This window comes from Diadema setosum, chromosome 8 (genome assembly GCF_964275005.1).
Source record: "Diadema setosum chromosome 8, eeDiaSeto1, whole genome shotgun sequence".
In the NCBI taxonomy this organism is placed as follows: domain Eukaryota; kingdom Metazoa; phylum Echinodermata; class Echinoidea; order Diadematoida; family Diadematidae; genus Diadema; species Diadema setosum.
The window spans coordinates 5,197,173-5,221,198 of record NC_092692.1 but is presented as its reverse complement, the minus strand read 5'-3'; the positions used below and the strand labels follow the sequence as shown (position 1 = coordinate 5,221,198).

General features: G+C 39.1%; 1 protein-coding gene across 1 annotated transcript; it reads right to left on the bottom strand.

Moving 5' to 3' along the window:
- Positions 1-220: 220 nt before the first annotated feature.
- LOC140231725 (chromosome transmission fidelity protein 18 homolog) lies at positions 221-23,690 on the bottom strand. Its single transcript, XM_072311878.1, has 23 exons — positions 23,603-23,690; positions 22,744-22,980; positions 21,353-21,636; positions 20,454-20,540; positions 19,781-19,833; positions 18,637-18,778; positions 17,999-18,166; positions 17,158-17,288; positions 16,090-16,213; positions 15,421-15,539; positions 13,084-13,177; positions 12,391-12,489; positions 9,596-9,723; positions 8,843-9,006; positions 7,398-7,450; positions 6,768-6,938; positions 5,909-6,058; positions 5,098-5,228; positions 4,227-4,311; positions 3,588-3,643; positions 3,095-3,221; positions 2,460-2,520; positions 221-452 (listed from the first exon to the last, which is right to left on the bottom strand). Exons 1-23 carry the CDS (start codon positions 23,688-23,690, stop codon positions 319-321), a joined length of 2,886 nt encoding a protein of 961 aa, XP_072167979.1. The 3' UTR covers positions 221-318.
- Between the last annotated feature and the right edge of the window lie 336 nt (positions 23,691-24,026).

The window sequence follows — 24,026 nt, the reverse complement described above, 5'->3', positions numbered from 1 at the left end:
AACAGAGAGTGTCTGTCATTGGTGCTCCTAGGGTTACACCAATAGTTTCACACAGTGTCATTCATAGGAGCTCCTGTATCTTGATGTGCTTCCTGACAGCATTGGTGTAGCTGGTGTTAAAGTTGTGACACAGAGTGTTTGTCATAGGTGTTCCTGGGGTCACACCTAATAGTTACACAAAGAGTGGCACTCATAGGAGCTAATGTATTTTGATTGCTCCCTGACAGCATTGGTGCAGCCGGTGTTAAAAGTTGTAACACAGAGTGTTTGTGATAGCTGTTCCTGGGGTCACATCAACAGTTTTACACAGAGTGTCATTCATAGGAGCTCCTGTATCTTGATGTGCTTCCTGACAGCATTGGTGTAGCCGGTGTTGAAGTTGTACCAGAGTTGCTTGTTTGGCCGCCTCTTGGCTGGCTGCTTCTGCCTCTTGTTCTGATTGGCTTCGTTTCCTGCATCAATATCAATGATTATTGGAAAAAATACAGTACTATCTATCAAAACGACAAGTCACACTCGTTCCTGAAATGGCATCTTTACTGGCACTTCATAATAACCAAGTCTGAAATGATGCCTAACACACACACCCAAGTCATGTTTTACGATAATCATTCTACGCTACAATATACTACAATTGGAACTATATTAACAACAATAATGTGCTCACCTAGTAGCTATTGCTCATGCCAATATTTTGCTATGATTTTTTTTTTCTGTGAAATACCTTGTACTACATGTTTGATTATTTTGAATTACGAATAATGTATTGCAACAAGGGGGTATGCTACTTGGAACAATTTCATATCCCATAGTCCTAACTAGAAATGTCGCTTTGGCGACTGGTATGCCTCCGCCATAATGCATGATTTTCCCAATAGGTCTAGATAGTACATGTGGACAATGTGTGATTACATTTTCACAAAATTGGCATAATATTGAAATGACAAGTTTGTCACAAATGTGTTGAATGTTCACCTTCCTTGACCTAGGTTTAATTGGATGAATAGGAGAGCATGTATCTAGGGATTTAAGGACTTTAACTCGACTTTGACCCATTCATACATTTAGGCATTGAGTAATTTTCAAGGTACAGGTGTGGAGAAAAAGTGCAATTTCTGAATTGAATAGTAAATTGTTACCATTTTCATCTGGCCCTTGACCCTAAAATTCATAAGATAATCACTTTCAGGTAGAACATGCATAATATGTACTAAGTTTCAAGATAACTTGAGCCACTTCCGAGATATGGAGGAAAATGTTAGTTCAGCACTTTCACTTGATCTTTGACCTTTTGACCTTTGAGGCAAAAAAAGAAGAAAAAAACTTTCCAGAGAATTTCTATTAGGTTACACATGTATGCATACACCAAGTGTAAAAAAAAATAACCCTGCTGGCATTGCATGATAGGAGGGAAATAGTAAAATTTTGAAGTGTTGCACTTGACCTTTGACCCCTGACCTCTGACCCCATGAACCCTACATTCTCTAGATAATCACTTCCAGTCAGTATATGTATATACTATGTTCCATGAAGATACCTTGAACAATTTTCCAAGGTATGGAGAAAAAAAAGAAGTATTAATATTTTTACTTGAGCTTTTGACCTTTGACCTTTGACCTCATGACCCAAACTTTCACCAGAGAATCTTAATTGGGTAATACATGTATACACTAAGTTTCAAGAAAATATCTTCAGGCATTCAATAGATATGGTGGAAATAGTGAAATTTTATGTATTTGACCCTGACCTTTTGACCTTTGACCTTTGACCTCATGACCCAAACTTTCACCAGAGAGTCTTAATTGGGTAATACATGTACACACTAAGTTTCAAGAAAATATCTTCAGGCATTCAATAGATATGGTGGAAATAGTGAAATTTTATGTATTTGACCTTGACCTTTTGACCTTTAGCATGTGCACCCAAAAGTCGATAGGCACAACTTCACCCCCTAATACACATACATGCCAAGTTTCATTAGGATACCTTAACAGGTTTTGATGGTTACCTTGTCCACAAAATTCAGTACGGACGGACGGAAGGACGGACGGACGGACGGACGGACGGACGGACGGACGGACAGAAGGACGGACGGACGGACAACCCGAAAACATAATGCCTCCGGCACCACTTCGTGGCGGAGGCATAAAAATCATTCCTGCCAAGCTTTGAGAAAATGTAATCATGGATTCTAAGAATGGAATGAAGACGTAAAGAGTTTGTGGATGCATCATAAAAAACACAACACAACAATGGCTCACTGTAGTATTGACTCAGGTGAGCATGAGCAGCAAATGAGGCTTTCATTACAAAGCTGGGTGAGTAGCCATTTTAGACAAGCTACTCTGATACAATCCCTTTGCGAGAAATTTGAATTTTACAAAATTGGACAACTTAGGAATAAGGCATCTGACAAGAGTCCTTCTTGTCCTGGCAATGTGTGTGAGTTTTTCATTTACCTTGGTCGTCCCCTGTTCCTGCTGGAACCTGGATGATCCTTCCAAAGAAATCTCTCATGGGCTGCAAGAGGGACAATCGAAAGGAATCAATACAGACTTGATTCTGCCCCTTCCATCAGAAAGCCACAGAATTTAAATAACTGATAATGACAAAGATTTCAACCGTCATACTTGTCACTTTAAAACAGACAAGATACCAGCATATGAATAATTGCCCACTTTCTGGTCAACCAGAGGTAATGCACACAACCATTTTTTATAACAATCATAAGCTCAAGACAAGTTTCTACCCCTGATCCAACCCTAAACCACAGTCAAAATGCTAGTTTACTTCAGGGAACCGTAGACAAGAATGACATCACTTGAATGGGGAAAAAAAAAACTACATGAACAAAAACATATCTGACAAGATATTTTCTGAACTTCTCTGCAAGTAATATAATTTGTTTGATATGTGTTATTATTCACTTCTGTCAAAGGGATTGCAATAACGAATTATCACAAAGTACAAGTTCTGTCAATTATCAAGTTAATCTCAAACTTCCTCAGTTCCGAGGGGGGAATACAATTGTAGTAATATCTCTGGTGTTTATCTGACAAAACAGAACACTTGACTGAGTGTTCTGTCCACTCACCTTTTCTTCCTCTTCCACATCAATTTTCTTCGCCTGTAGTTTCTGCTTGTGGCGCGGGACGGCAGTGTCAGAGTTCTTTTCCTTGGCGTTGACTGGTTTTTGAACAGGTAGTCCCGATGTCTTTGAACTATTAAAACAATTACGACATCAGCAAAAGGCAAAACTCTCATGAATGTTGTTTTTACACACTAAAAAGACAAATTCAAAGTGATAGACTGAAATTGTCAGTAATTTGTATGGGCGGAGGGGGGTCTAATCCAATTGAAGAAGCTAATTCTTCTCTGGAATGACAGTTTATCCACCAAAATTTTATCTAATTCAATTTGTGATCACATAAATGTCATACATTTGCATCAATTTTCAGCCCTCTGTTCATGCAGCAATAATTGACATCCTTATCATCCTTAAAACTATAATCACTCTCCATCAACACCCTCACAGGTACAATTTTGTTTAGCAGATTATATATGTATGGTCAAAAATTGGGACTTACCCTTCACTTTTCGTGTCCAATGCTGCTTCACTCCGCCGCATCTTTTCCAAGTCAATCTGCAAAATGGATAATAATATAAAAAATATTGCCCTTTAAGAGGTGTTGATATCCCAGGGGGAGTTACATTTTCCCCAAGAGATTATATTTTTACCCACAGCACGTAGCAGTGAGGAAAAATATTGACTAAAGAAGAAAATATAATTCTGGAGGGACTGTCAAGTGTTATATTACAGCCATAGACAAGGCATTATTTGTTGCATTATGTGGTCAACATAAATACACATTATTTCATTCCAGCCCTACAAGCAGCCTGCAAATATTCAGAAAGAAATTTACAACAATTTGAGACAAGAACATGAATTCCCAAATCTTCTAAAATGCACTGGCATTTTTTTTTTCAATCTGTTATAACTGAAGCAATCAACAGGCTTTCGAAAAAATCTGCTACTGAAGCAGTTGTATGTTAACAATAAATGAAAGGGCATCAGTCAAAAACTATGTTTTTACTCTTCCTTATGATACACTGACAATGAACAGTAAAAATCATAGTAAAAAGATACCACACCAAACCATGGAAATGTATCTGAGACTTGACAACTTGTGATTAATTTTTGGACAGAATGCAGTTTAGTAGTTTACCTCTCTGGCTATGAGCTGTTTGGCTGCATAGGTGATTGGTCTGACTGGTGGAGAGTCTGAGAACCGTGTGACAACTTCAAGATTTCTGTGGGATGAAGAAGTTCAAGAGTTACAAAGACCAATGGAGGAGAGCCAACATTTCTTTCAAACCTGAATCAGCATTATTCTCATTACCATCACATTATAATAACTGTCACGTTATCTAGACGACTCTAGTTTCCAATTCATCTCCACTAACTTTTTGGGTGACAATTAATGCAACTCTATCGTAGCAGCTGGTACGAAATATTTCCAAATTTCCACTTTCATGAGTTTTACAAGATGACCAATATTGAAAAATTAACAGCATGCGAAAAAATTGCCCAATGTAAAATAAATCTATTGCACATCGTCTCTTATGTGGGAGATCTCTCTCTATTGCTGTGAATATAAATAGTTTTTTATTCCATCAACATGCTTCTCAATATAAAATTGAACTACTTGCATAATTCTTTCCAAGTTCCAATTTACAAGATTTTATACGTATAAGGTGTAAACAATATCTACAATTACCAGTATGCAACAAAAATAATCATCCTCCAAACATTCTGTATTCCCCTCTAGTGATTATCCTTGTTACAACTGCAAAGTTGATGCAATCGTACATTATGAAATTCCTCATTTGCGATTGTAATTATTGCTGTAATCATCAAAAGCAACATAATGTACACTGTATTTCATACTCTTATTTCATTTCTAACTAAAGGTAAAGATGATATCAACTATGGTCTCAATCATAGTAAGATGGCCAAGATACATAGTGTCATCACATTTGCTGTCACAGGTGATCACCATGTTAGTAGCGATCACAAGCCACACTCAAAACACTCACGGGTCCAAGTTGTAGTTGTACGTTCCCTCTGCACTCCTCTCCTGCCGGTATGTCAGGTTGTAGGCTATCATGGTGTCCACCAGCTCCTTCAGCTGTTTCTTCTCCGACACACTGAACAGCTGGGTGTTGATCTACACGGTAAGCAAATGCAAATTACTCACTACATCATATTGGACAATCTCAACAATTTCAACAATATACTGTCAAACCTGCCTTGGCAAATGTCTCCACCTAAGTGACAGTGTGTGTTGGCTGATTGAAGAACAGTGTTCACAAAGGAAGAGTGTTTGACACTGTTTAACTGCTTTCGGCCCTAACAATAGCACAAGGGCTTTTAAAAAGGGTCAAAGGTTTCGTCTGCAAAATCACATTTCTGTCTTGGCTGGGGCTTCCACTTCTATTACAGGGGTGGTGAGTTAGCTCACTTGTTAGTGCGTTTGCCACACGATCCTAAGGACCCGGTTCGATTCCCGGGCCCCACTGAGCAATGTTGTGTGTAATCATAACATTCCCTCCAGTAAGAGGCAAAACACACATAAAATGGAGGTCACATGTGTGAGAGAGTCGCAACTCATGCACTTAAAAGATCCCACTTCATTTATTCATTGCAAAGAGCAGAGTGTTTAACCCGGTGAAGTGGTCCCGCCTTACGTCCATCTGGACCCCATGGAAGACCAGCTACTGCAGCTGAATATGGGCTACCCTACCATTTTCTAAGATGGAAACGAAACAGACAAACAAACAACTGAGCCCTCTACTGTTACCACCACCAAACAGACCACAATGTCTCCATCCCCATCCCCCTGCTTACCGGTCTGAAGGCTGGCCTGAGGATGATGAGAAGAGGAGGGAGGATCTCGGTAACGGCCAGCGTCAGGTTTATACCCCGCCGGACATGGGGTGTGCTCTCAGCACACATGGTCTCCACCAGGTTGCTGATGTGCTCCCTCTTTGTTTTCAGCTGCAAAAAGAAATAATAAACACAAAACTTGTTGAATTACAGCTGTGATATTGTTACTTCGCTCAATATGCTAGCTAGGTTTGTGTCCATGGCTGAACCTGAAATGCATCTGTAAGTGTCACCTTGGCTCAGCCTGGGCCATACAGAAATATGAATGACATGTGTTTGTTAAAAACAAACATCTTCTACATAAGCATTTCTACAATTCCTATGCAGCTTTGTGAACATGTTTGGACTGGAGACTGTATACAATGCCAGGTTAAGTCCCCATAAATAATTCAACGTGAGACTTGTCAAATTAAAGATTAAGGCTTGCTCTTTGTGGTTTAATGATATTGTAGCGGGAAAGCTAAGGGAGTAAAAATCTATTAGAGGCTACACAACCAGAGAGAGAGAGAGAAAAAGTCTGAACTTACCAAGTAAAGATGACAGAACTTTGATACAGCCCTTTCAAATTGTAAGTTGAGATTACAACCAAAAAAGGCACAAAAATGCAAGTCTTATGTGGTCTTATATTTGCTTATTGGAGTGATTGATACTGAATATAAAATATAAGTATTTCTCTGTATATATCTCTCAGAATTCAAAATTTTTATTTATGCTTTTTGATTGTGAAATTTTGAGAAGGTCCTGTGCTACAACATCAGATTTCAATACCCAAACACTTGAAAACAACAGAAAATAAAGAGAATCCCAAAAATTTCCTTACCTCATACTGGGTGTTGGGATAACGAATCTTGGTGTATGCCACACAGGCAAACAGCATGTGAAATGTGAGGGGCACAAAGGGCAGGAAGCGTCCGAAAGTGTAGTTCTGCGTCATGGCGATCTTCGTCTGGACCTTGTCGGAGAAGACCAGCCAATCACAGGCTGCGTTGATCTTGGGAGAAGAATAAGAGAGAGTTTTGTTTGTTTGAATGTTTTTGGTGGTTTGATTTTTTCAAAGGCGCACACTGCAAAGCTGCAATGTCATTGTAAATGGAGCCACCAGCAGCATTGCAACAAAACACCATCAGGCAGTAATAGATGGGACAATCAATCGATTGATGACCTATACTAGCAAACATTTTCATTAGATACTACACCTCTCAAAATGCAAAACATGTATGCTACTTTTTACTTCAAATTGTAATTCTATAGTCATCATGGAACAATCATGCAATTTGCAGACATTTTTTTCTTCATGCCCATAAAAAAAAAAAATGGAAAACTTGTAAATGTGGCCCAGGTCATGCAATATTTTCTTAAATCCTACTAGTGCTACGAGATATAAGATAGATTGTAAATGTTGGATTGTAAACTGACAGTCGCCTGAAATGTTCACAGACATAATACTTACTGCATCCATGTGCGGATCCTTAAATTTGACATCCAAGTAGTTCTCAAAGACACCTAAAACACGCAATCAAGCAAACAAGCAGACAAATAAACAAAATAATGCAGATACGAAACAACTTCAGGATTGAAAGAAAGATATCATTTGTAGAGGGAGACAAAGTGAAGAAACTTGCACCTGAACTTCAGGATTGTTACCATTTGATGGTATATATCGAAAGGCAAACATGATTTGTGACTAGTGTGTTGACTGGAATGAGGCGAGGTAAAAAGGTTACCACTGATTTGAATGACTAGCATAGCAGAACTACTTAAATGGGTAACATCCTAGGGTAACATCTTTCACTAAAATATTGAAGTAAGTCGACTATCTCTGTCTTTAAAAGTAATTGTCATCTACATCTTCATCCCACACAACAGCCAAAACCACAAGATGTCTCAGACGTCAAAACTGGTGTTCACGAAAAAGGAGAAATGAGTTGCAGAATACATGCAACTCTGACCATGCAAATTATTTTGAGATCCTCTACATCACCATACATATCCAAAACACTGATCTTCCTTTGTCACCTTTCTGCAGTCATCGTTGCACACCTCACATATCATAGCACTTTCAATGAATCGATCGTCCCGCATCCACTGTTCTCAACTGACGATCGTTTTTTATGCCAAAAAGACCCCAAAAAAATTCATGGATTTGGAAAATCCACTGTAGTTGCCGCATTGGGATCTTCCAATTTGCACTATTAAAATGCTTTTTTGGATCACCAAGTAAGCAAACAATTAAAAAATTTCAACTTATTGGACACAAAAAGGTAATCTATATGAATTCACTTGTACACCTCTATGCCAAAAATGCAAAGAAATAGAATGCTAGTTTGCCACTGGCAAATAAAAATGCCAGTGACTTTTAGTGTAAACATGCCATTTTGGAAACATAGGACAGATTATGCACATACAAATGATCAATTTCAAGATAATGAAACACACACCAAAAACAAAATTTGAGAGAAAAGTAAACAGCACATTCACATCCATCACATTTCTCTCCAAATTCCCATAGCATTTGTTTGTCCTCTGTCTATTATGTTTACATATATTTTTGTGTATTTGAATATGATATGTGTGTTAGTATACATTGTATGTATGCATACATCGCCGCTGGGGTGACAAGACCTTGTATCCGCAATTTTGGTGAAAATGACTTTTTTGGATTAATGGTCAAATAATGGGTAAAGCGATGTCTTGTCCAAATCCCAACTGTCTTACTCCAAAAATGAAGCCACCACGGCATGTCAAAGGAAAGGCTATCCAATTCGCCACAATGCTTTGGCCGCCATGTGTTTTGGCTCTCCTGAACATTTGACATTTTGTAGATACGAGGTCTTGTCACCCCAGCGACGATATGTGTCTCATTTTGTTTGTTTCTTTGTTTGTCTGTTACCCTACCTTGCATGAGCTTTTCGTGTTCCCCACTGGCCTGGATGACATGGAGCATGTGGTGGAAGCGGGCCGTTGGGGACGTCATGTCCCCGTCGAGGCCCTGCATGGAGTCCAGCGAAGCCCCCAACCTTGACCCCTGCTTCAAGTCATGGGGGTTGGTATACTGTTTCCTGTAGACAGACACACACAACATAAACAAGACAATGACAATATGAGTACTACTTTTGACTTGTTATGGGAATAATTGCCTTGAAAATGTAACTTGTAAACTCTCTTTTGATAATTTTACTCAAATTAACTTCTGACCAACAGCATATGCCTATTAACAATTTTGTACTTGTCCCGTCATATTCATAATAAATATCAGTAATGGTTGAGCTATGAATGATAAACAGTTTACAGTATATTTTTCTCTCATGCCATATTGTTGTTTTGCTAGTCCATACCTTATTAGTAAAATATGTGGATTTCTATACAAATCCATTACTGTATAAGCTGTTATTTTTGCCAATGAGGAGGTCATGAACATTTTTGCGAAATGTTGTTTTCGCGAATTGACACCGAGAATATTGCAAGAGCACTATTAGCCTAGCGTATGGCGACTTTTTCATGTGTTGTAAAATTCGTGGACTAACAGAGATTCGCGAAATTCACAAAAATTAAACCCTCGTGAAAATAACAGCCTATACAGTATTCATAACCCAAATTTATAGCAAAATCTAGTTATTTTGTGCCATGATTTAGAATGAGACGGCTCACTTCTTAGGCTTGGGGAGCTGAAAGAGCTGCTGCCAGACAGAGAAGAGGCTCTTGTGCTGGTCCTTCTGGCCCACTGTCAGGGAGTGCACCAGGCTCAGGGTCACTGGTTTTCCCTGCTGCTGGAGGAACTAGCAGGAAACAAAGAAAGCGAAGGAAAATAACCTGTGATTCAAAAAGAGATACTTTCTCCATGTATACAAATTTAGAAACAGATGAATAAACAATTATGATTGAAAAGAATATTCTCCAGTCGACATGTTCAGTGGCAGCACAATGACAATGCATACATTCATTAACCAAAATCAGGAAGGGTTCAAAGACTATCAGGAAGAAACTTTTGTGATACACACATGGTAATGGCTTAGGTGACTACGATTCCCGAATCAGGGAAATCTGACTTTTAATATTAAAGGATGGTGAACGAGACATTAAAATCAAGAAAATCATACAAAAGAAGGTGTCAAAGCAGAGGGAAATGTCTGTTAAAACAGATTTTTTATGTGACTTTTTAAAATATATTCGTACCACTGAAAAATCGCGAGTTAAAACTGACTGATTTACTTCACCGATTTTCGCTCCAGAACGGCCGTCTTTTCGGGGCCCTAAAATATGACGTCATGTCATGGACGAACGTACCCTTTACGATCGAGTGTGCAGCGCTAGCTAGCTCTACATCGAGTCCGCCATTCATAAAGCACGTAGTTCTTTGTGAGCGGATGCAATACAATACTGTACCTTGCCTGTCTTTAGTCGCATCTGCTTTATCGGCAGAAACAGCAGGGTAAAATGTACCATTATTTAAAAAAAGAAGAAGAGATGAATGAATAAATAAATAAATGAATAAATAAATAAATAATAGCCATAATAATACTAATAATATAGTCTGAAGCAACGTCAGTAGCGAACCGCCGAGTCCCCGCCGGAGAGCTAGTTTGGTGTGTATGGTAGCCCCACTACATATCCGACCGCGTATAATTCGCGCACTGAACACTTAGTACGCACTTCGTCTGCGCGCAAAGCACATAAAAATGGATCGGCTTTGAATGTAGATGAGGATGGTGTGGGAAAACGCGATAATTCACTGTTCATTAATGGTTTTAATCAAGGACAAAATTTCAAATGAATACTTTCACCGAATCGTAATGACAGCACAATGTAATGTCTATGGAAGTTCCTAAAAAGCTTCGTTGACGTTTTCTACAACACGGTGTTCAATACAACTCGGTTTGCGTGCATTGTCAATGCAAAAAACAGCTGTCGATCCTGATAACGCGATTTACCGCGGGGAGCTGAAACGAGGCCACGCTAGTTCGTCAGCGACATTTTTGCACTGAAACTTCGAATCGAAAAGGGAACAACGGCATTTGATAGAGCTGGATTTTCTCAATCACGCAGGTCAAGTTTTTAACGTGAATTTCAGTGTTAAATATCCTTATCAAGCAAATAAACATTAGGCGGTCGATGAGTAGTAGGTCCAACCCTACATAGGCTACTCCACAACGTAGATCCTTACGTTAGCTAGGTCAGAGTTCTTGTTCTACCATAACGTTAGGCTCTACTACTGTACTAACTAGGCCTATTAAACGGTTACTATAAGCCGTTTAAGAGTAGAGACTGAGGCGCGAAAGCGCAAGTAGAAAATTAAAAAGGTATACTTCATGGTAATTCGAAGGAAGATGGGTTCAATAAGTGAAATTATAACTCACTTTTGCTTGATAGAGTAAACAAGACACGTACAGATACCTCGGTGCACTCAGGCCATCGCTCGCGGCGGCGTGATACAGAGCGTAGCTTAGGTGCAAAGTTAGCTAGCGGTAGCGTATCACATCAGCGAGCGCAGGGCTGATTCGTCCATGTCATGACGTCATAATTTTGGTCACCAAAATTTCGCCATCAGATCGGGTTCAGGTGGTCTAAAAAGGGCCTCAAAACACCATCTCTCAATCGTTCTAAAGACATTTTCACCTTCTCAAAGTTAACTATTCATATTCCTAGAGACTTAAGCTTTGCAGAAATATATACAAAATTTGTAAATCACTTTGTTTATGAATACCGACATTTTTTTCTTGTTCACAATACTTTAAGTCAGGGCATGAAGGAATCTATAGTATTTAATGAGGCTTGCTGCAGAATAAGGAGCATTTGCAGGTTTGACAATTATGATTCAAAACGTACATATGATGTATGGTCCAGTACGAAAGTATATGATCTATTTCTGTCTATTTCTTCCTTTCTCATCGTTTCTCATCTTTGAATCATCATCACTGCAATCATCATCCCAGAATTTGTCTTGTGGGGAAAGGTGGGGGGTTTTTTTATACCTTGACAGTGATGTAATCACAGCATGATGATGGTGTAAACAAAGTATCATAATCATTACAGTTTCAGCAAAATTCCAGCAAAATAGGACTTGTACCTTTTAACCCGTCGAGGACGAGTCCCGAGTATACTCAGGCAAGCATCTATGGGAAATGCGTGTTGTAGCAAAATCAAACCATCCTCAACAGGTTAAGATATGACAGCAGAAGACCCTTGAATAGCTAACACTGTATCTTATGGGAACCCCATGATTGCCATCTCTGTGGAAGGATCAGAGTAGAATTGTCCATCTGATTTTAACACCCACGTACAAATTTCAACATAACTTGTCTTTATGAAATTGTGCAGAATGAATCTATGTTCCTCTGCCTAAGAAGATGTGTGCTAACCTTAAGAGTAATATTCTTGCTACCATGATTACTATGGTCCACAGATTGATGAAGCCATTACAAGTATGTCAGTGAGAGGATATATACCTGGAGAGTGTTGAGGCAGGATCGGATGTCGTTCTCCGCCTTTGTGCAGAGAGCCATCAGTGTGGTGAGGTCTGTCTGGAGCTGGTTTCGCTTTGAGATCTGTCAAGAGTCAAGAGGGTTGCAATGATGTTATCCTCAAACCACCTGAACACCCCATCCCCAGCACCATCTCATCACAATGAAAGTAAGGGTATGCTTGATTACTATTGAATGACACAGACTAGCATTATCATACATGAACATGAACTCTTGCAGTCACTTTGCCGGACTGTTCTTGCCAGTGATGTCATTCTCATATCACCACCGCATTCTGATCCAAAATACAGTCTCTTAAAAGAAGCACGGCATAGCATCTACATTCCTGCTCAGTGGGCACATCGGCACCAAGAACCATTGAGGTTTTGTGAATGGTGCTAGGGAGGTAACATTCCATGATGGAATGACATAAATGAAGAGGTGAGCAGTCATATATATCCCAACATTATTTTGTTCCATTATGTCTTGGCACTATGCAATTTTCAAAAATCTCAAAACAATCTTGAGATCTCATCGTCATTTCATAGCGTAGGCTCGAAGCTGAACTAATATCAATATGCTACTTTTTTTAATGGTTATATCACAAATAGCATGCTCTTTGAACCAATTTAGTCATGGATGTATTGCATAAGGATAGCACATAGCATGGCAACTCACCACATACATCCTGTGAGCCAGCCTAGCAGACACTGTGGGAGGAAAGTGTGTCACGTAGGCGAGCTGGCGCAGCTGTCTGAGGGCCGGCACATACCTGTAAGATGATATCAAAGTGTATAGTTTGCTGATAACAAGAGACCTTTTCTGCCCCCCCCCCCCCCCCCCACGGAAAAAAGCAGTAACTGACATTTTTATGAATATTTACTTTTTTGCAAAAATGAATAGTTTACCCAATGCTCTCCAATGTTAATAGGTCAGTTTTGCAAAAACAAAAATGAAAGTGACCAAAAATGCAATTTTTCACTTTTGCAAAAAGCAGTAACTGCATCCAGTTGATTCAACTTTGCAAGTTTCCCCACGGAAGAAAGCAGTAACTAACAAAGCCCACGGAAGAAAGCAGTAACTAACAATTTAGTCTAATCATTCAGACTCTGTATAGTCCTTCCTGTATATTTTTTTCCCTAATACCATTTATTTTTTCTACTAATTTTTTCAAAAACAATGTAAACAGCAGTTTCTTCCATAATTTAGGGGAGTAGATATAAAAAGATTGTTTCACCAGTAACTTAACTCTGCCCGCAGGGAATCATATGACAAGTTGTAGAAAAAGCTTCTTTCTGGAGACTAGCAAACCTGGCAGACTCAGCGCGCTCAGAGTGCAGAATACGCGTGCAGCTAGCTGCATGCGCATAAATTCTGCAGCATACAGTAACTAGCTAAACATTGCATCACACATCACAGTCATCACTTGCACAGTATCGCAGGTCTGGTACAGTCTGAGTGATCATGCCAGTGCTAACCATGCTGTCACACAGTTTCTGCGGTCCAGGCATGCCTGTAAATCTATCATGAATTGCAGAGGAAAAGTCATGGTAGCCATGGCTTTGGCCAGAACCAGAAAATCTAGGTGAGCTGAAAATATATTGAAGGGAGATGAGCACTAGTATTAATACACTAACGTTAGTCTAACGTTAGATGTAGGCCCTAAAGTTAGGTCTACCAGATCTAACGTTACAGAGTAGATCTAGGCCTAACCCCGGGACGCTCCGTGTACACAGTTACACACTGTGGGACCCCAACACTGCGTGTTGGGGCTGGTCGCAGTTAATCTAGGCCTAGAGTCTAATCTATTGTTAACTGTTTAGTGTTAGACAAAATGTCAGTAGGCCTAGGCCTAATCTAACGTAATAGATCTAGGTCTAGCACTAACATTGGGCATAGATCTGTAGTCTAGCTCAAGTGTAACGTCAGAGTTCGACTAGGATCTAAGACGAAGAGACTTGACTTTATTGTCTAGTCCAGGGTCATTACTGTTAGGGGCCAGGCCGGGCACTTCAAAGTTCAACTTCAATTACCTTATTTTTACACAGAATGCCATTCAATCGACAAGACCTAGTCTAGGTCTAGAGTTAGGTCCTAGATCTTATAGATCTAGACTAACCAGAAAGTAGAAGAACTTTATAACCTGGTGGTGGTAACAATTCTCCTCCTATGGTCATGTGACATGTGCAGTTACTGCTTTTTTCCATGGGGAAAACAGCAGACTCCTGGCCGTCTGCAGTTACTGCTTTTTTCTGTGGGGAAACTACCCAGAATCAAGGGTGAGCCACCGCAGTAACTGCATTTTCCTAAATAACATTCAAAAAATAACGGAAACATAGTTTTTTCCTAGGTATTGTTAGACAACTAGGTATGGTGCATAATCATACCACAAAATTATTTTTGAATGTTTCTGTGTTTTTAAAGAATTTGCAAAAAACACAAAATCGCATTTATCTCAGCTCAGCAGCTATGCAGTTACTGCTTTCTTCCGTGGGGGGGGCAGTTTTCCACAAATTGATCATTGGAACAATGATGACTATTAAACAAGGATGATGATGGTGGTGATGATAATGATAATGATTTTAACGACTGCGGTGTTGGCGGTGATGACAATAACAATGATGGTGATGATGATGTCCATGGTGCCAGTGATGACAATGATGATGGGGTGGTGATCATGATGATGATGATGATGTTGATGTTGATATTGATGTTGATGTTGATGTTGATAATGATGAGGACAATGACAACCATGATGACCATAGCATTGAAAATGGAAACAATGTCAATGGAACGTTGATAATAAAAATAACAATCAAGATGATCCTCATAATCTCAATCAAATGGTACTGACAATAATGCTGATGAATGAAATCATAATAATTAAAGTATTAGTAATGATATCAGAGCATCAGATGGAAATTATATCCTCCCTTTGACGGCCAAGCCAAGGAGAGCTCGTCACTCCAAAGAGTATAGTGTATGCTCTAAACCTCTAAAGACCTTGTTACTTACACATCATTGCAGATACAGATGATGGGGCGTTTGAGGGGAGGTTGTGCCTTCTTCTTCTTGCCCCCTTGGTTACCATCACTGCCTGCCTTGATGATATTGATCAGACAGTTGATGGCCGGCTAAACCAAAAACAAACAATCAAGTACCACAGATAGGACTAAGACGAAAAGTACTTTGGTGAAGTTAATACAATAAACAAAAGTTTGACCATGAAAAAAAGGATACCATCCTAACCTTACTGTACAAAGACAAAACCATAACAGTTGAAAAAGTTTGGCATTCTGAATTAACAACAATACTACAATGTTCCCAGCATTGTATATACAGTATATATATTGCAGTTAATGGGATCCAAAGGACACAATGTACAAGAAAGCTTCAGAATTGTACCTCTCTCACATCAAGTCTTATATTAACAATCTCTAAGAAATACGGGATACACTTACAAATTACTAGCTTAGGCAGTGTGATTTGCTGCAATAATCTCTCTGCGCTTGCTTTTTTTTTTGATCTCCTAACCCCCATCCCCCCCCCCAAAAAAAGGCAAAATAATCAAACCCAAATAAAACATGGATAATACTTGGAGAATAGAGCTTGATTTCCTCAAGTAAGTGTCTGCAGGCTTCTTGTTTGCAAAGCTTCAGATACGGAATGTGTTAAATTTCTAACCTGTGGAGCTCCATCGATCTCATCAATGACCAAACAGTTGGGTCTCTGGTCAGGGGCAAGGACAGAGGTCATCTGGATGGTGGACAGTAGGCGAGTCTTGAAGATTTCCTGGCTACGGTCATCACTGCAGGGGGATGGACATATCGATCAACATCAGGGTCAAGCATTATACTGTAGAAGGGCGAGCTAGGCTCTTGCTCTATATTAGTTAAAACCTACATCTGACAATGTCTCAAGTCTATATTATAAACTTTTAAGCTGGAACCACCAGATTTCCACTGGAAATGTGTTAAATACTCCAAAAGTGTATCAGTTTATTTCTTGGCTGCTGTAATAGTAAATGCAATCATTGCAACTTGAAAATACAAAATCAAAATTCCTGATGACCCTAATATAATAAAGACTTTCACAGATGTGGTTTTATTCCCCCCAAACTCACCAAATTTCAATACGGCACCACAGACCTTTGCTACTGGTGTTCTGCTCAAGTCCAGAATGGGGTACATTCATTAAAACAAAGGCCCATTATCTCCCATTCCACAGGAGGATTAAAGAAGATCTCCTTGCTGTTTGCAGAACAGGCAAGAACAAAGTCATTACCGATTTAATGAAGACGGGTTCTCCAGAGTTCCATGGAAAGCTCATGCACTATTTTTTGCATATCTGCTATAGAAATTGTGACTTGGCAGGATGGGTTCTTCTCTACAGTATAGAGAATGTGCATGCATTAGCAGTGCTCGTGTACTACCTATGTACCTTGAAATTATGACTGGAAAATCAACTTCCTTTGATGTTTGATGCTATCTCAAATGAATATCGGATTTGGCAAGGAAGAGTTCTTGATCAACCAAAAGACAATTTACAAGCCATTGTCAGCGTATGCCTTGAAATTATGACAAGAAAATGAGCCCCTTCCATGTTTGCTAGTAGAATGAATGTCGGATAAGAAAGATAATTTGTACGGAAGTCAGTAGGCACTGAAATAGAATGGGAGTCCAACACAAAAGGCAGCTCATGGGACTAGTGTAAATCATATGGAGGTTTCAGGAATTGTCCTCTGTTGCTCACCTTGCATTCATCTCCACTACGTTATACCCAGCATGCCTGGCTATGACGTGGGCTAGTGTAGTCTTGCCCAACCCCGGGGGTCCACAGAGAAGGGCAACCCTCAGCCTTGGCCGCTTCTGCTCGTCCAGTTCCTGGGAAACAAACAAACGGAGCTTTGCTCATTGGAACCCTTCAAATTGAATTAGTAGGCTGGTCAACTCACTCACACATTAAAATATGTTGTTTTTACCATAATTTTGGAAAATTACTTTTGTAGATTCAGCTGTTCACACTTTACGATATTTCATTACTTGGACTCCATTTTGCACACATTGGTGGCTGCTTTGTCAAGACGGGCTCGAACAAACTTTCTGGTTTCCAGGCACAAATTTTTATAAATTTGTGAAATATACATGTCTGTAACCTGGTCTATTCCTGTCCATTCAATCAGTCTTACCCACATGAATTAAGTCAGAAAGTGACACTAGAAGGAACAGAGAAAAAAAAATAGCAACAAAAGCTGCACAATGTATTTTTCATAAAATTTTTCCACAGTGATATTGCTAACAAAGTAAGAAAATAAGTTAGGAGTTTATCACTGTACTCAAAAACACTGTATGAGGTAACTTTGTTGTACACTGTATATGGTTTAACACAGTTTATGAATGGAAATCACACATATGGGATAAAGATATTCTGTACAAGATATGAATGTTTTTACTCAAGGATCTTTACCAAACAGTCCGAGTGTTTAAAACAAATCTATGTTATTTAGTTTCAGTCTTCAACAGGAAACTACAATCATTTAAAATGACAATTTACTGCTTTTAAAGAGGATTGTAATGTTATCTGGTGCCCTCACCACAGTCAGCTCCTCTGGTTGGAACTTGCTCTTGAACTTGTTCGGCTGCTGCCCGAATCCCTTGGCACCGCTATCATGTTTCCCCTTGGTTTTCGGTTGCTTCAGCTCTTTCCCAAACACCACATAGTCCCACAGTTTTAGCCAGAACAGTAGGTTGCGATTCACTCCCTGAATAGAGACAAAATATTGTGTTTCATCAATGCATTGTATGGTCAACTCTTTCTACTAAGATCTCAAAAGAGAAACATGAAATGCAGTCTTCATGGAAAAGTTGTCCCAGTGAGTATTTTTTTTTTTTTTTTTTGGGGGGGGGGTTGCAGTAGGAATTTTGCAAAAGACATTTTAAAGGTTCCCTCAAATACATTGCAGTACATGCACATTTACATACTGCTAATACGTGGACACATTCACAAAAACTATGAAGAGATCATATACAAATATTATATGTTTATTTTCAGCCATTTAACTTCAACTTGTGATAAAACAAAAGTGCCACAAAACAGAGGGATTGCTTTGGTAGTGAGGGGTTTGCTATAAAGATAGGCTACCATAAACACAATTATTTAGACAGTGATGATAACAAATAGCTGATGCGGGAATAACTTGAGACTGTAGGAGAACTGTGATATCACCCGTACATCGTCACTCAGCAAGTCCGTGTAGTGCCTCGGAGCGTACTTGTCTACCCACAATCCCTTGTTCTCCTTCCCATCATCCTCCTGTGCCTTCCCCACCACCAGTTCATCGCTTTCTTCATCTTCGTACTCCTTGGCCAGTTCTCTGAGGGACAGATTTCAGCAAGCAGTGATGATTACGAGGGCCAAGTTTGGGGATACAAAACAAAGAGAAAAAGTGCAAAGTAATCTTCCTTGGCTTTAGGCAGTCCTGAGGTGGAATACAATCACCAAACATAGGCATTGGTGTAAATAAAGGCTAGAAAAAAAAAATTGTTGTTTGCAACAACTGTGCGTCAAATGAGGTAAAAATAATATAATAACACAAATACCAGACAGACATAATAACAAACATGCATAAAAAATATGCAAAAACTGTTTTCCTACATTCAATCTTCACTAATATCAATATCAGTGGTGTATGGCAAGACAAAGACAATACATACTGGTCACAGGCCATTTAATTTTAGCAGCCATTTAATGGAGAAAGGCATCTCAAACTTTCCCATCTCAGAAACTACAAATTACACATGTATGGTGCCAGTGACAAGAATTTTTAGTCAATTCATTAAGTCTATAGAAGTAATGCACAAGAATTAGTGCAATTGCTGCTGAACATCTATGTGATGATTTCATTTTGACAAATTTCACAAGTCAACTTTTATTCATTAAAATAAACAACTCCCCAAGATATTACCTTCAATACTACAAACATGCTGTACACTGTATATTGCCTCTGTGGTGGAAAATCACTAACTTTCCTCAAAAGAAGGCATACAGTGCACTCCTAATATAATGAATACGGTTATAATGAAATTTTGGTTACAATGAAGCAAAAATTCAGGCCGCAACATTATCCGCTCTATGTTTTTTTATTGCTTATTTGCTCCATTACAGCAAAATTTCGATATAACGAAAGAAAATTGCCAGGCCCAATGACTTCGTTATAATGGGAGTCCACTGTAATACTGAATTATCATTCCATTGTTGTGGTTCTTGTTTGTAAAAATATCACTCCCAAAATACATGACAAATATAATATTTCACAAAGAAAGGAGCTTGCTGTTGTTGTTATAGTTTTCCTTCATTTGAAAATGACAAATCTTACCTTCTCAGTTTTTCTGAGACCCTTGTTGACTCTTCAATGACCTTCCTCCGGTTCTGTGAAGCAAGAAAATTAGAAATGAATGTCAGGCACCAGCAGCATGTCTCCACAAACACCTTTTATTTTTTACTTTTTTACTTTTTATTTCAACTGTGCAAGCATCAATGATGGCATTCATATACTGCATGCATGTACCACCACTATACATAACATGTACTCAGTCTGGCAGATTTATTGTGCTTTTGCAGTGTATGCTACAATGCTTCTCAAGATTTGCTGTTCAATTCATTATCTTTGTTTTAAAATCTCATCAGAGTTCTGATAGACTGAAAAAGGAGATAGAGAATTCAAAAAAAAAAAATCTGCTTCCACTAAAAAGATGGAAGCTGTGCATACATGTACAAGTTGAAATTGCCATGATAATACACATGGTCAAGCAAAAACATTTTACTGTAAAGGTGGAAATTTTTGCACATTTTTCGCACCCAGAAATCAGTGCGAAAATAAAAACCCACAAATATTTTTGCATGTCATATGCCATTACTAAAATGTCTTGATTCCACTGAAATAAAAACACACAAAATTCATCTACCCCAGCTGAGTGCGAAAAATTACTCACGCGAAAATAACCCCTTTTATAGTATAGTATTTTATATAAAAATAAGTGAAGGAATACCTCGTCGTCAATCTGTCTGATTAGGGTGTCATAGGAGGATGTCAGCAGACCCTTTGTGTGGTTGGTACTGTACTTTGAGACAAACTTCTGCAAAAAAAGGGACCAATTCATTAACATATATGCAGGTACAAAAATCAATTCATTATAACATATATGCAGTAACAAAAATCAACTTCTCACCTTGCAGGTATGTTGAAATCACTGAATTAAGATAAGAGACCCATTAACACATGTGATATTAAACTATCCAATACACGCATGAAACTTTACAATGTACACTGTCGCAATGTTTGTTTTTGTGTGTAAGTGGTTCTTTTCAACACTCGAGATCACTTTTCCAAAATGATTCAAAAAAAGAAAAATCCTCATTGGTCTAAACTTACCTGAATATTCATTCATTAAAGTGAATAAAGAAGTACTGTGCATTAATGCGAGGGTTTGAACAATCAGTGATTATTCTTCTGTAAAATGCAATGTACTAGACAAAATCAGAGACATTGAGAAAGTTTTAAATGCTAAAAAATAACCAAATTTGCAACCCATGTGTGAGAAAGGGAGGTGTTAGCACTACCCTCTTTGAGGTGCGATTTGCTTGAAAGACAACCTTTCATTCTTACAACTGACTACTTTACTAAGTAAAATTACATTGCTAACAACAAATGTTAAATGACAAAAGTTAGACAACCATTTGGATACATTAAACATGCAACAACCATTTGGATACCAATTTACATGACTTTTCTTTCAATATTATGTTCAACAAATCAAGTTTATAACATTACCATCTTCAGGAGCCCATCAGCCAGAACATACTTGGGACTTGTTTTAATCTGTTTAAAACATGCAAAGTTTAAAAGACTATGAGAGACAGAGATATGCGTAAAATCTAACTATTATACCTTTCCATTCTTCCAGGTATCGTCTTCCGGTTTCATCTTGAGGAAGACCCTCTGCCCGTCCTGTCCGGTCACTTTAACCGACTCGCCTTCCGGCTGTCTGGTCAGCACTCTGAGGGACCTCTTCCCTCCTGGTTTGGGGGGAAGAGTTCCACCCCCTCTACCCTTGTCTGGTGTTGGTGGTGGAGTGATCTCCAGGTCGTGCAGGCTCTTCTCCCCGCGCCTCTCCAGGGCGTTGTCCCTGAACTTATCCAGGAGAGTCTTCCTGGGGCGTTTGGGATCGGGATCTGAAGGGAACGCAGCAAACCAAACATGAATGAGAGAGACATCCATGCATATTTAATATAGCTACCAAGGTACAGTACTCTCCACTTTATAATCTGGTACCGCTTAATTGGGTACTCCACTTAATTGACTTTACAAGATGAAAAACAGTTCCCGATGAGTGTTATATTTACTTGATAATCAGGTAGGCGTTCCGGATAAATGGGTAGGAATTTTCAAGATTAACCCGTTCCATATGGGGACCTGGTGGCCTGAGTATTAAGTCTATGAGGGTTTCAGAATTCAGTATGGATCTATTGCCTTAGTTTCCTGCAGAAAGAAGAATGGCAGATGTTAAGATTAGAAGCGTGCATGTGGCTTGATGAGGACTTGGGGCTGCATGCAGACTGTTTGCAAAACTACACTACAGACACTAACTAAGGCTGTTGTGTGACTTTACATGAACTGCGGCCGTATGTGACATACCGTGCTGTGTGTCTGATGCAGAGAGGTATGTAATTAGTATGAGGTATCTGATCTGCATTGTACTAGTAAATGAATTAACAGGTTTTCCAGTTAATTGGGTACTCTAGTTCATCAGGTAAGAAATGCTCTGCCACTACCCGATCAAGTGGAGACCACTGTATTACTAAGTATGATGGGAAGCCTCTCCCACGTAAGCACTGCTCTACCAGAGGGCTCTGCCATCATTATCACCCTAGCCACTACCAGGCACCCATTTATACACCTGGGTCAAGAACAACGTGGTGAGTAAAAAAAATTTGCCCCAGGATATATATATATTTAAAACATTGTACTCCCACCAGACAGGATTCAAACCTTGACTTCACTCACTATACTGCAGCCACCCCCCCCCCCCCTCCCATCTTCAATATGTGTTGTGTCTTGCATTGCACAACATCTGCCAAAGTCAGTTTCTTTCAGTCCATTGATAAATAAATAACTTCTGAAACTCAATGTTCAGAGCCTGGTGAGCAAGTGAAAATCTTTTTAAGAACACAGAATTTAAAAGAAAAAAAAAACCTTTTTTTATCACTCCTGTGAAATTACAACAATAGAACATAATTCTTGGTATGCATAAGGTTTGCAGGTAATTTTGCAATATTTACCTTTGATAGGAGATGGAGCATCGATGACGAGTTCACCGTCGCTCTCGCTGTCTGACATGATCCCAAACATCTCGTACATATCACGCTTCCTGCTGCTTCGCCCTGACAGGCTGCCATCGGTCTTTACGTCGTTGCTGGCTGGTTTCAGGTTCTCATTCTTTTGGCGCTGTGAATTCACAGCCGAGAGCTGGGAAGGTGGCTTGGGTTTGGACACAATTCCCTGGGTGTTTTCCACTTCTGAATTATATAAAAATCAAATTTATTAGCAACAAGGTCTATACTTTACAAGCTGTAGAATGTTCACATGAAATGTGCGTAGAAATAAAAGTTATATTCCACAGCACTGACAAGAGAATGTAGAAATGATATAGTGTGATGAAAAATGTTCATTTTACAAAGCATGGCCTGAGCTGAGCACAACAAATAATCACATAGCTTGATGGATGATGAGAAAAACAAAGTGTCAAAGGTACGTTACACACATGCAGCATAAATACACAAATTGATACAATACTAGATAATTTACACTTTATAGATTGAATATACAGTGCACGCAAACATTGAATAGGAGGTCAATTATACTGTATAATAGACCTACTATTCAATTCTTTCTATTCCTTTCCACACAAAATATTTCAGTTTCCAGCCAGTTGTGCCTGTAGAACCCAACTTTATCATTAGGAATCCAACTCCTTGATCACAATATATCTAACAATAACATTAACAATCATGGAAAGTGTAGTTTACTGTACGGATCCGGTAGCAACAATTGAATCAAAATTTCATGTCATCAGACTGGTCATATTATGAATCTCTTTGAATGATTGCCCAATCTTCATCAAATTGTGAGTTGTCTTACCATCTTCAAGGTCTCGTAGCACGTCTAATTCATCAGCAAAACGGTCTTCAAAGTCATCCTGAAACTCAGCTTCCAAGGCTGGATCCATCTCGCATGGATTGAATCAACATGCACTGCAAAGAAGTTATTAAGAAGTTAAGTTGGTATGTTTAGCTGATAGTACATCAAAACCAAAACCAAAACAAACAAACAAAAATGGGTGGTCTTCGACATCTGAAGCTTAACGTCAATTACCGTATGGTCGCCACTTGTGTGTAATTCTTGTGCACGTCCGAGCTGGCGAACTAATATCGGCACTGAATTAGTTCGCCGCCCCTAGCCGGCCACATATTATTAGCGTGTGTGTTATACATACGCTTCAATGAAGGAGGCATTGTCGGTCACCGCGTTTGAAAATCTCCCTTAATCTGCCACCTGAAATCCA